The 13356-nt window shown below is 45.3% G+C and overlaps 1 protein-coding gene across 2 annotated transcripts in view; it reads left to right on the top strand.

Moving 5' to 3' along the window:
• Nucleotides 1–6: 6 nt before the first annotated feature.
• Nucleotides 7–13356, top strand: part of gro (TLE family member transcriptional corepressor groucho) — a 60630-nt gene continuing 47280 nt past the window's right edge. For both annotated transcript variants that reach the window (XM_022850255.1, XM_022850254.1), the window contains exon 1: nt 7–265. In XM_022850255.1, the coding sequence (XP_022705990.1) occupies nt 221–265 (45 nt within the window). In that variant the 5' untranslated portion in view covers nt 7–220. The remainder of the gene's footprint in view (nt 266–13356) is intronic.

Genomic DNA, 13356 nt, shown 5'->3' with positions numbered 1-13356 from the left:
AAACGTGCATTATCTGTCTTGACCGTGTGTTCCGAAGGAGCTAGCTAATACTTTGTGCTAATCATTCCGTCAGGTCGTCATATGTGCTGTGTATTATTTAATCGTGTGTGTGTACATTGACAACGGCAACAACATCAACCACGACGTCGCTGTGGATTACTAAAAGTAGAACGCTTCGCCCCACTTCTCGTAAGCGGCGGCCGGACATTGGACGTTGAGGATGTACCCCACGCGGCATCCCGTCAGCTCGTCTCTTCCCGTTGCGGTAGGTTCTCGGTAGAGGGTGAGGTGTTGAGTCTATGACTCGTGATCGCTGTTCGTGTAAGTCGAGAATGGTGGCGATGCTGATAATCGTCGTCAGCACCACCATCAGAAACATCATTATCAGAGTGATCATCGCCGTGCTGATGACCATGCGCAGATGCCCACAGATGGTAAACGAGAATGTTGCAAAGATTTTGTCGCTGTGATCAAAACAGCGTTCGAGAGGCCGGGCGGGAGGGAAGTTTGCAATATCTGCTGTGTGAAACTCAGTCCGTGCGTGCGTATGATGGATACGGCACTAGCACATGAGATAAGAGAAACTTCGCTGTGACTGGATAATGCCTGGTTCTGGTTGTTATTGTCTTTTTTCGTCCGTATTTTTTATTTGTTGGTTATATTTTGCTCAGGGTTGCTCCGATCGCCACTGATCTTTACTTCCATTTAATGAATATTTATGCCTGAGTGTGTGGCAGTATTAGACTCTGTGTGTGTAACTGAAAATCTGTGCGCATGTTGAATTAACTCAACATTTAGCTATAATTCAGTCGGAGCTGATCCTGAGTAGAGAGTGTTTCGTTAAAAACCATTCTTAAGATTTTTCGTATAAAGAGTTCGTTTCATCGAGTTTGTTAGATCAGTTCAAAGTGTTATCTCTGAGTAGACAAAAATTATGCGCCGCAGCAGAGGGCCACTTCGATCCGCCCAGGTTTCGTCTCTCAAAAATCAATATCTGAGGTGCGGATAATATCGAACGGCGGACGGAAAATATCGAACAGCGCAGGACAGTCGTATATCTTTACGTTATCACTTCAATAGGTCTACACCACCATTCAATATATTGTATAATACTATCTTGTCAGGTTTTCCCCAGATTGATTAAAATTGTTCTTTCACTAGAGCAGATAGATCTGTTACTCATCTGTCTGTCACTTAGTCATTATCTAGCATTCTCGTGTTTCGACAAAAAAGATACGACTACTTGTTATAATCAACCGCCACCGCGCCGCCACGCGTAATCAACAATATCGTCGTATCTCTCTTTGCCTCGCTGTCTCAGCCCCATCGCTGCTTGCCGCCCCACCGTTTAGCCAGCTCTATTCAAATAGCTTAGCTTTATCTCTGGTAGAGTAGTAACATCTCTGTTTCTCAGTTATTCATGGAAGTCTCGTTTAATCCATCAATATCGATATGGCAATACTGGTAATGAATGCTGCATCCAAGAGCACCGATTCTCGTTGATAGCACGCCACAAAAACTGATCAACCTCTCTATCCCCCATGTGGAACCCTTCACACAGTCGATGTCGGAAACTGCCGTTCGTTTGCTCTCGCAGTCTCTATTTTTCCCCCCACGTGCCCCTCGCCCCGCTCTTTCGTTTGCTACAGAGAAAAAAATACGAACCTCACAAGCGCTGCCACGCAAACGATGTAATACACTGGCAACGTGAAGCACTCGGCGCGATTATTGTATCCGATGGTGGTCGGCAAACGTTAATCTGGAGCAATTCAATGACGAAAATATGTTCCGAATTCCCTTTCCCCCTCTGGCCGTATCAGATCATTATGTTTTCTTATTGACGGTGGGGTGAGCGACACCGTTGAAGAATTTGCTACAAGATCTAAATTTACATAAAGCTACTGCTCAGCTCTAGGTACACGCATAAACATGTCTGTACGCGTCGCTTGTGTCCCGTTGTACCGCACATTATAATGATATCGCTATACTACCTGGATGTAGTGAGAGTTTCTCTGGATTTTTTGTGCTATTTCATTGCCGTCATTGTCCTAAGTAAAATATGGATATATTCTGTTTTTTGTGATTAGTCGTCCGTTTTTCGCTGTATTAATTGTAGCAGCAACAGCGGTAGTTATCAATAGTTATTAGACAAGAGTCACAAACATATATATATATATATATATACATAGACCGTTCTATATCGCGTCATATGGCGGACGCGTTCCGTCCTCATCTCACCGTTTTCAAAACGACCATTTTTAGAAAAAAATCAGCTGTTATATATGTTTTTTTGCTCAGTAGCTGAGCCTGTTGTTGTTGCTGGTGGTTCCTGTTGTCGCCGGGATCGCGGTTGTTGTTGCCGTTATGATGGCGGTGGCGGCGTTGTGGCTGACCCCGTAGCTTTGTAGATGACGTCTTGTTGTCATCAACATCAGTCAGCTATTCATCGGCCATCGACATCAATGCATTTCTACTGGCTGCTACCGGGAGCACGGCTACGAAGCCCTCGTTCGCTGCCGCCTCTGCAGTTACTGCTGCTGCAGTTACTGGCAGGGCAACTGCATCACTTCTTTACCGCAGCAACAATTGCACACAGGTATCTCTGCCTAGGTCTGATTTTGAGCGTAGACACACATCGTTGCGGCTGGTAAGAGGCGGCGGCCGTGTGAAGCAGTGCCTTACAATGGCAATACCGGACAACTCGAAATATTTCTGTAGATATCGCTACGATACTCAAGTATCAGCTATAATAGCAAAAGGAACTTCAAGGGAGACGATAGAATAGTCGTCTGTATTGGACGTATTCACTTTCTCTCGCTTTGCCTGCCTCCTCCTGTTGGTCGCTTCGTCTAACCGTGTTCTATAGAGAAGCGGCAGGGGGGAGACCATCAGCTGCGGCGTACTAGGGCCATAGTGGACCCTTTGTTGGTGCCTTAGTGCAATGCCTCAAGTTGTAGTGGTGGTGCATTGTTACCCCAGAGGCTGCTGCCGCTTCTGGCCTGAGGCCACTGGAGCAAACAAGAATAGAAAACACGAGTGAGTAGCTCACTCACTTGCAGCCGAGGATCAAATGACTGACTGACTGAATGTAGCCGGCAACACACAGCAGTAGCAGAGCCATGCTGCCAGCATCGTGGGGTGTTCTTCACCCGGTGGCGCTGCTGCCGGCTCCAGCTTATTACTCTACTGTGGCAGCGTCACGGGACGCCAGACCGGGTTATTTCTCCTCGCCGCTCAAAGCTGCTGCTGTCTGCCCAGCCGGCGAGCAACAGCACCTGCCGCCATCTTGGATTTGGGCTCTTTTGCTGGTGACTGGTTGCTTGTCCGTGGTGGGCCTGGTTCTCTTTGGCTCTCTTCTCAGTCCGTTTGGCTGTCTGGTGTCGGCTGTTGTTGCTTATGCGGTTTGATGGGCACTGGCGATGTCATGATGTCGACGAACGATACTGCACCGTCAGTAGCTGGGGATGATGTAGCTCAGTGAACGATGCTTTGATTATAGGGCATCGATATAAAAGGTAAAGGGTAAAATATATAAAAAACGTGATTTGATAGATATTACTTTAGTAAATATGTGACTGTGTAAGAAATACTGCCTCAACTGAGATTAGGATGATTGGGGAAAACGTGCGTGGTAAACGGAATTTGCTCGTTCTTCTAATTGTCGCTTTGAATCAGTTAATTAAATATAGTTAAAGCGAACGATAAAAAATTTAAATCCAAATCGACTTTCCAGTTTTAAAGTAGAACTGCTAAGAGGTTTTCCAACACAGTTGGAGGCCAAATATTGTCTGAGGGAAGCTTAAACAGCGCATTCACTAAAACGAATAAAGGAAGTCCCGGAACAAGTTTTAGTTAGCTAGAAATAGGACATCTTGGCAGAATTCGAGAGGTAACGAATTTTCTTAGCTAGCTCATCTATTGATACTACGGCGAGTACTTGAGATAGTAACGACTAACTGTAACACACGCTTTAGACCAACTGAGAAATGTCTTTTCAGAGATATTGTGGATCTTTCTAGCCGACGATACCGACTTCAGTAGAAGTAATTTATACTATCAGATATTCAAAAAAGATTCTGTAAACGAGATTTTTTTTCTCTGTTCCTTCTAAACCACCACTTCTTCCACCTAACCGAAACTTACTGGGCCGGGTAAGTTCCTTTTGTCTAACCAATTAATTCAACTAAATGAGCCGAACTAACCTAGTGCGCCTCATTGCTTGAACCCTGTGCGTTTGATCCAATCGCAAGAGTTGTCTTGGCTATACCCGATACCTACGAAAGCATGTATTGCTCTTTTTTAGCTGGTAGCAATTGAGCGTATGTTACGGTCAACGGGCACTTTTTCAAGCAATCGACCTGATATCAACAGATAAGCTAGCTAAAAATTTCAGCATTTCTCTACCGCCGTCCACCGAGATACTCGGTTGTATTGAAGAATGACATTGACCACCTTCACTGCATCGATCGATAGAGTACTTCTCACAAAATCAAATCATTATTGAGATAATATTTACTGAATCGCCTTTTTCTGAAATTTTGGTGGTATAAATGGCGACGCTCTGGAGTCTCATTGGAAAAAAACCTTGGCGTTGAAAACGTTACAGGACGACCTACCAAATCTATCGAACAACAACGCGTTGTCAGTAAAGTAGTGGCGACAGAAGTTAGTGGATAAATAGGACCAGCATAAGTTGCCGCGCGACACCGAATAATTGGTGGCCGCTTATGTATAATTTTCCTTTTAGTAGGATATAACCAAAAGTAGCGAATCCTGAGTAAGCGAATCACAGTAGCTCTGTTTTTCATGATTCGTTAAATCTGTTGATACGCCTCTATTATATGTGATGTATGGTAAGACGTCAGTGAAATTACCATTCTCATCGTTTTCTGTCATGGTGAAATCATACCAATTTCCGATCCGAATACGACAAATTTTTCTAAATTAGGCATATGCAATTCCGATTGTTCAGTAATAGTATTACGGTTAATAGAATATATCGCAGACGTTCCGCCGCGCCGTATCGTGTGTCATATATGACATTGGGTAGACGCTACCTGCCTGCTACGACATTGTTGTCGGTAACTGTCGTCTGCTAGCCCACGAGGGCTAAATCGCTTAGCTACCCCGTGACTTTGCCCTAGAGGCTCCAGTCTCGATACAATGCTTCGAACTCCCATTACGCTTTCCAACTTCCCGAGCAACTGTGACAAGTTGGCGTTGATTTTTCCGTCAGCGGCCAGATACGTATTCAAACTAAGCAGGTTGTCGTTTACCACTAACAAAACGAAGAACGAATAGAAATGGCTAGGTCCGGGGAAAAAGACGTAGGGAGACGATATTATATGAGCCTGAGAAGGTTCAAAACTGCCTCCACGTATAGATGCTTATACAGCTTCTGCGACCGTTGTTATAATAGCACTGACTCTGATTACACTGTTACAGAGACAACTGACCAGTGCAAGAAATAGGTCAGTTATTAAAACGCGTAGGAACATTCGATCGATAACAATGATAATTGTAGTGACGATCGCGACGTTGATGGAAATGTGAAATCTCATAGAGCAGGCCCATAGGAGCTATTTTCTACCAGGAAAATAAAAAGATTGACGGCTAATTGTTGCGGTGGAACTGTGCGATGCCATCAGACATACTAGGCAGCATAACGTTTTGCTAGTAATACACGACGCTTACTGAGCAAGGATAATTCACGTCTAGTTTATTCATTACTGTGCTCGTTGTTGTTAGCGTTCCAGTGTACAAAAAACTTGTACGGTAGACTGCTTCAGATATAGTCGATAAAACGATCTGGGTGATCGCGATCGCGTATTTCGAAAAAGGCCTTTCATATTACTCGTCTCTTTTCGTCTGACGGCTCTGTCCTGTATTGAGTCCTCACTACTCTAGCTTTAGCGAAACCAAAAGAGAAAACAAGCAGTTCTGCCATCAGTCCTCCGCTTGCTTCTTCTTTATGTTTCATTAGTTTTCGTATCATATTCATAACCCTTAGCGTTTTTTCTTCGCCGGTTTTAGCTTTTACCTGGCCACTAACGTCGTTACCGCTATTATCATTACAGGTAACTAATTGGGGGGAGTTAGATATCAGTCAAGTGATTCATGTTGGTCGTGGTGACGGGTATGCTGCTGGTCTTTGTCACAAGTTCCTGCTCTTTACCGTTTGCCACTGCCTCGCTCTACGAGACATGTTACTTCAGTATAAGATATAAGTACTACACTTAGTTACTTGAATATGTAGTACTATTTGAGTATTACAGCTGGTTGCAGCAGTGACAGCAGCCGCGGTACAATACGCGGGTCAATTGAAGCGGTTAGGAAACCCTGTTCCTTTAGCGACCGTATCTGCAACGATCTGATTTGTCTGCCACCCCTATTCGCATTCGAGCCTCTTCCCACTATCTGTCGCCCTTAATTCCTCTACGCTTTTAGCTGTCTAATATGTGATCATTATTATGTTGCCGCGGTGCGGTTGCTTTCGCCTAGGCCGTGTTGTTGTCATCATATCCAACAACAACAACAGCAACAACGGCGGCGCGCGGCAACTCACATTGCTTTACGGCTCTGTTTGCCAGTGTGCCGCTATTGCAAGCTTCTGCACTTTACCTGTCCGGCCGTCGTTTCGTGGTTTGTACGTACGCACCTCACATCTGTCGCCATTAAGCGCCGGCTAACAAACGCGGTCCAAAAATGTCTTTCTCACCAGTCGTAGGTTACTACCATCACGCAGATTGTAATCTCCGTTGCACTCGTGGGGTCGGAGCGTTTGCCAGCCATGCAGTAGAAGGACCAGGTCGCTGTTAAAGTGTCACCGTTGTATCTCTCTTTCCCATTCTCTCTTTATAGTGGTGAGACTTCGCGATATACGTGTATCTGTCTGTGTGTCTAGAGGGAGTTGTATTTCTCTACGATATGTAGATATGAGCTTCGCGTAAAGCTCGCATTTATACTGTAAATCAGCGATCGCAGCTTACGCTACCTTGTGACATCTTAAATCGGTGACGGCCACACGGTACCGGCTGTGTTTTAGTGAGTAGTTACTCGGGAAAAGGGGTAAAACCTTTGATTCAATTAACCTATTCCAATATTTAGCAATTTTCGTGCGACATATTTACTGATAATTGGAAAAAATTGGGCTTGATTAATCGGAAAAAAGAACTACTACTACTTCTGTCAGTATCACCGCTGCGAACTAGGAAAAGGGAGCCAACGTAATTAATTAGATAGATAGGCAAATCCGGTAGGCAGCAACTGGCTGGACGATCGTCATCATCATCACCACCGTCGAAATAAATACTCGCGAAGCACAGAATCATCCTTGAGCCGTTTAGCTGCAGACGAAGTGAGCTGTTGCCAAACCACTAACTTGTTAAGACGCTCGTCGTCATTACTATTTCACTCTTCCATCAGTGGAGCATCTAACAAATGCGAAGGATAAACATGGGTCCATTATGCATGTTGACTCTGCCGCAAAGCAAGATTAACAGCAGAAACAGTAGCGATAACGAAGACTTCGCTACTTCCACGACCAAATAGTAACAGGTAGTTCTAATTGTCCTCGTTAACTAGACACTCAAATAGCGTCAGAAATGCGTTTTTCTATACGCACGCACACACACACACACAACGACAGGAAATATCGAGATACCCGTTTTTGTGTTGCGCTGGCCGCACCGATATGTAGCCCAGAAATAACGTCAACAAAGATCATCACCAGCAATAACCGCTCGACAGCTTTTCGGCTTGGCTTCTCTGGCTGGCTTCGCCGCGGCTGCCCAAACCCAGCGGCAATGGCCATGTCTCTCGTGGCGTTTGAGATAATTCAATTTGATAATCATTTATTCACCACCGTTGGCCAGGTTGCCGCTTGGTGGTGCTGTTGCTCCCAGCTGGACGGGAGCTTGTGGCATCTAAATCTGGATCCGTATTAGGCCCGAAAAGCGCGGGATGGCGGTCTGCCGCCGTCATCACACGTTGTTGTTGTTGTTTCTTCCGCTGGCGGCGGCAGCGGCAGCGGCAGCGGCAGCGGCGTCATCGATGTTTGTTAATTTGACTATTGCTATCACTTTTACCGTTGCGCTAACTAGGCATACGTAGTTGTTATCGCCACAGTCTGCAATCGGCCGTTCAGTGCTGTAAGTGGTGACGCGGGCAAATCGCGCGTCCATTTGTCTTTATCTCGGGCATTACCTGTAGACGAAGTTGTTCGTAAAAAACGAGAGGGTGTAACAGGGGGGAGTGAAGAGAGAGAGAGAGAGAGATCAACTTTAATAGCGTCTTCGTACAGTGAACGCGATCTCATTGAGTGCCGATTGCGGCGGTGCCCATTATAGCAGCCGGCCGGTGATTGTTCCGTGACATGCAGCATCGGGACCCTCGAGAGCGGTGTGGCTGCTATGACAGCGGCAGTGCGTGGGATAATCGCTAATTAAATCAACACACGCACACAATTATTATTATTACGAGGAGCCGGTGGCAGCACAGCGGCTGTCGTTGTGACGGTGAATAGTCGCCTCACGGAGCGGGCGGTGGTGGCATCTGTTGGATTGGCCTTCGGAGTCTATCGGAGCGGGGCGCCCGTTGGCGGCTGATTTGATTGGCTAGGACAACAGGATCTCTTAAAGGGTACCAGTGCAATAGATAGCCAGATAGATGGCAGATTGCCATCGAATAAGAAGCGAACGTCAAATTTATGTGGAAAAAAGACAAAATGCAGACCGTTAATAAAGGAAATTACACGGTGTTGGACACTATTATGCTATTTGTCAGACTGTTAAGTCAGCACGGATATTTTGCGTCTAGCATTAAAAATAAATTCTTTGTAGTATTAGTAGCTAATTTCGCTTGCACACGTCCGCGTAATGCCACTTGTGACCACAAGAAAAACATCCACCCGCAAAGATTTCGTGCGTACCTGTTAGCGGCCTATTACAAAACACTTCCTACCCAATTCATCCTACCTAATCATTCTTTAAGTGAACATGCTGCAAGCCTGTTGTGTGACATTGTAGCTAGCTTGTATGTTTATGCGGACGGCTATGATGTTAGACCACATGACAGCAACGAGATTTTGTCTCTTTTAACTAGATCCGCGTGCGTTTACATTCTATTCAATCAAAATCATTCTCCTAAACGCGACTGGCGCCCACTGTCGTCACTTCTCAAACTTCAATGTCTGAATGGTAGCACACAAGGATCTCCGAATACTGGTTATATGCGAAACACATTGCCGTAGTTTACGGTCACCATTGCTGACCCATTGCTCTTCTACTGCTAACAACTCGATTAAATGCAACGCCTCTAATACACTATTGCCGGAATCACTGCCGACAGACGACATGGCTATCATTAACATGTGATACTCGCTGACCCTCACCGCCCCGACGCCGTCGCAAGGAAATTATGACTGCGTTTATCGATCTGATTATTTGGTTGTTCTTGCAATTGCGATATCTACTGCTCTTGCTACAACTGTCGCCGCGACTCAGTTTCGTCCTATGAAAGTTATCGTCGCCATTGTTAGTGTTCTGCCGCCGCCGCTGGAAGTCGTCTGTGCGGTGGGACCCCCTACTTGTTCGATGTTTGCTGGCCGCTGCTAGCCGCTCGCGGGCCCTGTGTAATCACTAGGCCCGGTTGGCTTCGCCAAACCCAGCACCGACCGTCATCACTACCATTGCCATCATTAGCGGCTATAACAGAAGTGTTCAAACGCGGTCGACCACTGGCCATTGTCTGTTACTGAGCTGGCCTTCGTTCATTTAATAGCAGAAGCAGTCACCACCAGTCGAATCAGCAATAACGGCAAAAGATCGCTCAAAATGAATGAGATGGAAAGCGTTTGTCTAACTCTGCTGCTACTATGATAATGCTACCAACGATAAGTGGTGATATTAGTAAAATCGACGGTTAACGGACACCTAAACGCCGACGCTAGCCATAATTCGTAACCATGTATCGCGATTCTATAACAATGCCTATAGAATATTCATAAGATGTAAGCGGAGAGGAAAGGGGAAGCGGGACAGGGGTATAGGAAGAAAGGGAGAGAGTGAACGAGTGAATTCCGCAGCGTTGAAGTGCCGGCGAACGCCGAGAACGTGTTGTCGACGATGATAAGGCTGCCAGCCGACGAAGCTGATGGCGCTGCTGTTTCCAGGAGCCCATCTGCGTCGGTCAAAGCTCCGTCGTTGACTTCGTTGACGGTGTTTAACAACATGGCAACAGCTCGGAAAACAACAGCGGCGGCGGCGGCGGCGGCGGCGGCGGCGGCAGCAGCAGCAGCAGCCGCCATAACGAAAATTAATACCGCGGGAGTGGCAAATAATAAAGACGCTGGGAAGAATGGCAAATAGACTTCTGATTCGTTGTCTTCTGCCCTGTCGCTTCGTTCTCTTTATGCTTACGCATGATTACATTATTGTTATTTAGATTAGTGGCGAACACGGGCAGAGTTGGTTGCAAATGTTGCTATTGTTATGGGGATGATCGCAGTAGAATGCAGTGCTGTCTAAGCGGCGACGATGCTCTTGTTGGTGCTTCGGATCACTGCTGCCGTGACGTTATTTCTGCCGTTGAATATACAATATGAAAGGTTGTGTTACTATTTTTTTGACAGCTAAAACGAAACAAATCTTGTGTATATGTTTTTTTTTGTTGTGTTATTTTTGTTTTTTTTTTTTGTAAAACTTTTTAAAAAGTTGCACTACAGTAGGGGTTCAATAGTTCGCATTCGGTGACTATTGAGCTGATTAGCCAGGAAAGTCCTTACGTATAGAGCGTGGCTAGATTAATGAATTGATTGCACCCGTGCAAAGAAAGACCAAGAAGGCTATCGTTTAGCATGGCCTAAACAGTTTTCCGTCCCTTTGACCTATCCATTTGCATATTTTAGCACTTATTTAGTGTCGACTCATTTTTGGCCTTTTGAACCCACGGACGGGCGACAGTCGTCACCAAACGAGCTGGAATCCTATTGGGATTCAAAGGCTAATGTTTTCCATATCAAAAATCCACGTATGATTTATAGTGGTCATGATCAACGTTTGTTTTTAAGGTTACGACTAAGTGAATGACCTAGTTAATCATAGGCCAAACGCTCGCACACGATATAGATAAAATGGTAGAACGTAGACGTTCCTTTAGGCCTCATGCGCTGAGAACGGAAAGACTCTAATCGTTTTCGACAGAGAAATAAATACAGAGGAAAAAATATATATTTGCATATGTTCTTAATGACGATCACCCGTGAGCAACAATTACTATCAGACGGATAATTTCCTGCGAGAAAAAACACCTGCTCGATAAATTCGTTGATGCCCAATCTTCTGTTAACTATCGGGTGCGCTACGTATAGCTTAAATGATATTAATGGAGCGATAAAAGCAGGTTTTTTATTTGGTCATAGCCTTGATGTACAGGTTCTCTCGATAGTTAGCCATTATTTACTGTGCTCGTCTCTCTTTCTGCAATGAATGTTCTGCACTTTGGTATTCAATGTATGGAGGATTGTCCTACACATTTAGTAATCATGCCGTTAATTTATTCAGTCTTTCGATCGTTGATCGATGACTTCGTCAACGACTGTTTTCCTAATTTCCCTCTGTTAGCAGCACCCAGGGACACTGCGAAGTATTACACTTGAATATATGTGTAAATCCCTATCTAGCAAAGCTTAGCGTACAGATATACTGTTTGTGGACCACTTACGCTTTACATATACGCCGCTTTGCTCTGGGATAAATCTATCTGTATATATATATATATAAATTTATTTTAATGGGTCCACCCTCACTTTTTGCTATCTCGCTTTTTCACCGGCTGCTTCTCGGCCATTGATCTCTTAACGATGCCTTGTAATATTGAGTTGTTGAAGGGCATCGCAGCGTCCAAGCGACCATCTGGCCAAGCTTTGAACATTGGCTGTTATCGATCGCGCTTTCAACAGCCCGAATGACTTATCTACTGTTCCGGAGCTTCTGTTACATATGGGCCTATTGACCCAAAGATCAGACAATGTAAATAACAAATATCATCCTGAGAAGGGAGTTCCGAAGAGACAAGGTCATGTACGACTCTGTTCGTGTACAAATTGCGTTTCGTGCGTTCAGTAGCATGTACTATGAGGTGTATGTAATCACCGAAAGATGAGTATCTGCTCTTTATGATGATGCGCTACTCTTCATGGTCTACCGAACCGAGTTGTCCTTTATATTGTCGTTAAGCCAACAATAAAAGTTATGATCAAAATCTTTTTGAGATTGTCCAATGAGTTTGCTAGTAAAATCTATTAGCCGTTGCTGTTAAAGCAAAATGAAGTGCGCATCGATGTCTGAGCCCGATTGTGGACGAGTAGGATGATATGTGCGCGAGTCCATGTGTGCTCATTTACGTGCGTTTACCATTAGGATTTAGAAGTACCGCTACATACCTATTTTGTACAAAGCGCCGTTATTGATTTTTTGAGTGCTGGAGCTGCCATAACCGATCTGATGCATCTGCTCTTTTTGGTTCGATGGCAAAATCTCAGATTGTGTTTGCGAGCTCGTATGAGGGTCTATTCCCCACCGTAACACTGCCGTAATCCGTTATGCTGCTATAGATACAATTGGCGTTTGAATTTTCGTTTCGTAGGTGATCGCTTCGCTTCGTCTCATCCTCCTTCTCTTTATCACTGTTGTCAATAAATGAATCGGATGGCCTTCCCTTTGCTCTTACCAGTCGCGGCAGTGGCGGTCGTGAGAGCTCATCGATTGTTAAACACGCACTTAGTCTGCTATGCGTTTGCATACAAGTAGCAGGTACGACTGGTCTTAGTATGGATTGATTGTACTGTTTAGTCGCGTACTACTATGTTCCGGTATGCCTCGCTACTTTACCTCTTTACGTGTTTTGCTTGCCGTGCCTGATGCCGTCGCGCGTAATAGACAGGTCGGCGACGAAGACGAAATCCAGGCATCTCGAGAGACGTATCCGTCCATGATCGCTCCCCTTCTGGGATGTTCAGTGGCAACAAGTGTGCCAGCATTCACCCCCATGCAAGACACTATCTGGCGTAAAGCTATACGATTGAGGATGGCATCGACGCCAATTGCCACAATCATCATTAGCAGTAACGCCAGAAGAAGCCGTATCAGGCCAGAGATGACCTGGCAGACAGATCAATGCTCCCACCGACAGATATCTACGTGCAGAGTCGATCAGAATTGCCGTAGCCCTACCGTTCGTTGCTATGCAATTCTGATCGACACCGGCAGAGTTAAGCATAAGATGTGGTCGCCGACGATGCCGGTGTGGTTGCTTGCTGTGATTTCTTTGATTAGCCGTTGCTGGCGGCGCCACCAT

Source organism: Varroa jacobsoni, unplaced genomic scaffold, assembly GCF_002532875.2.
Source record: "Varroa jacobsoni isolate VJ856 unplaced genomic scaffold, vjacob_1.0 scaffold_1453, whole genome shotgun sequence".
NCBI lineage: Eukaryota > Metazoa > Arthropoda > Arachnida > Mesostigmata > Varroidae > Varroa > Varroa jacobsoni.
Note: the sequence above shows the minus strand (reverse complement) of the source record. Positions and strands in the feature narration are given on the sequence as shown.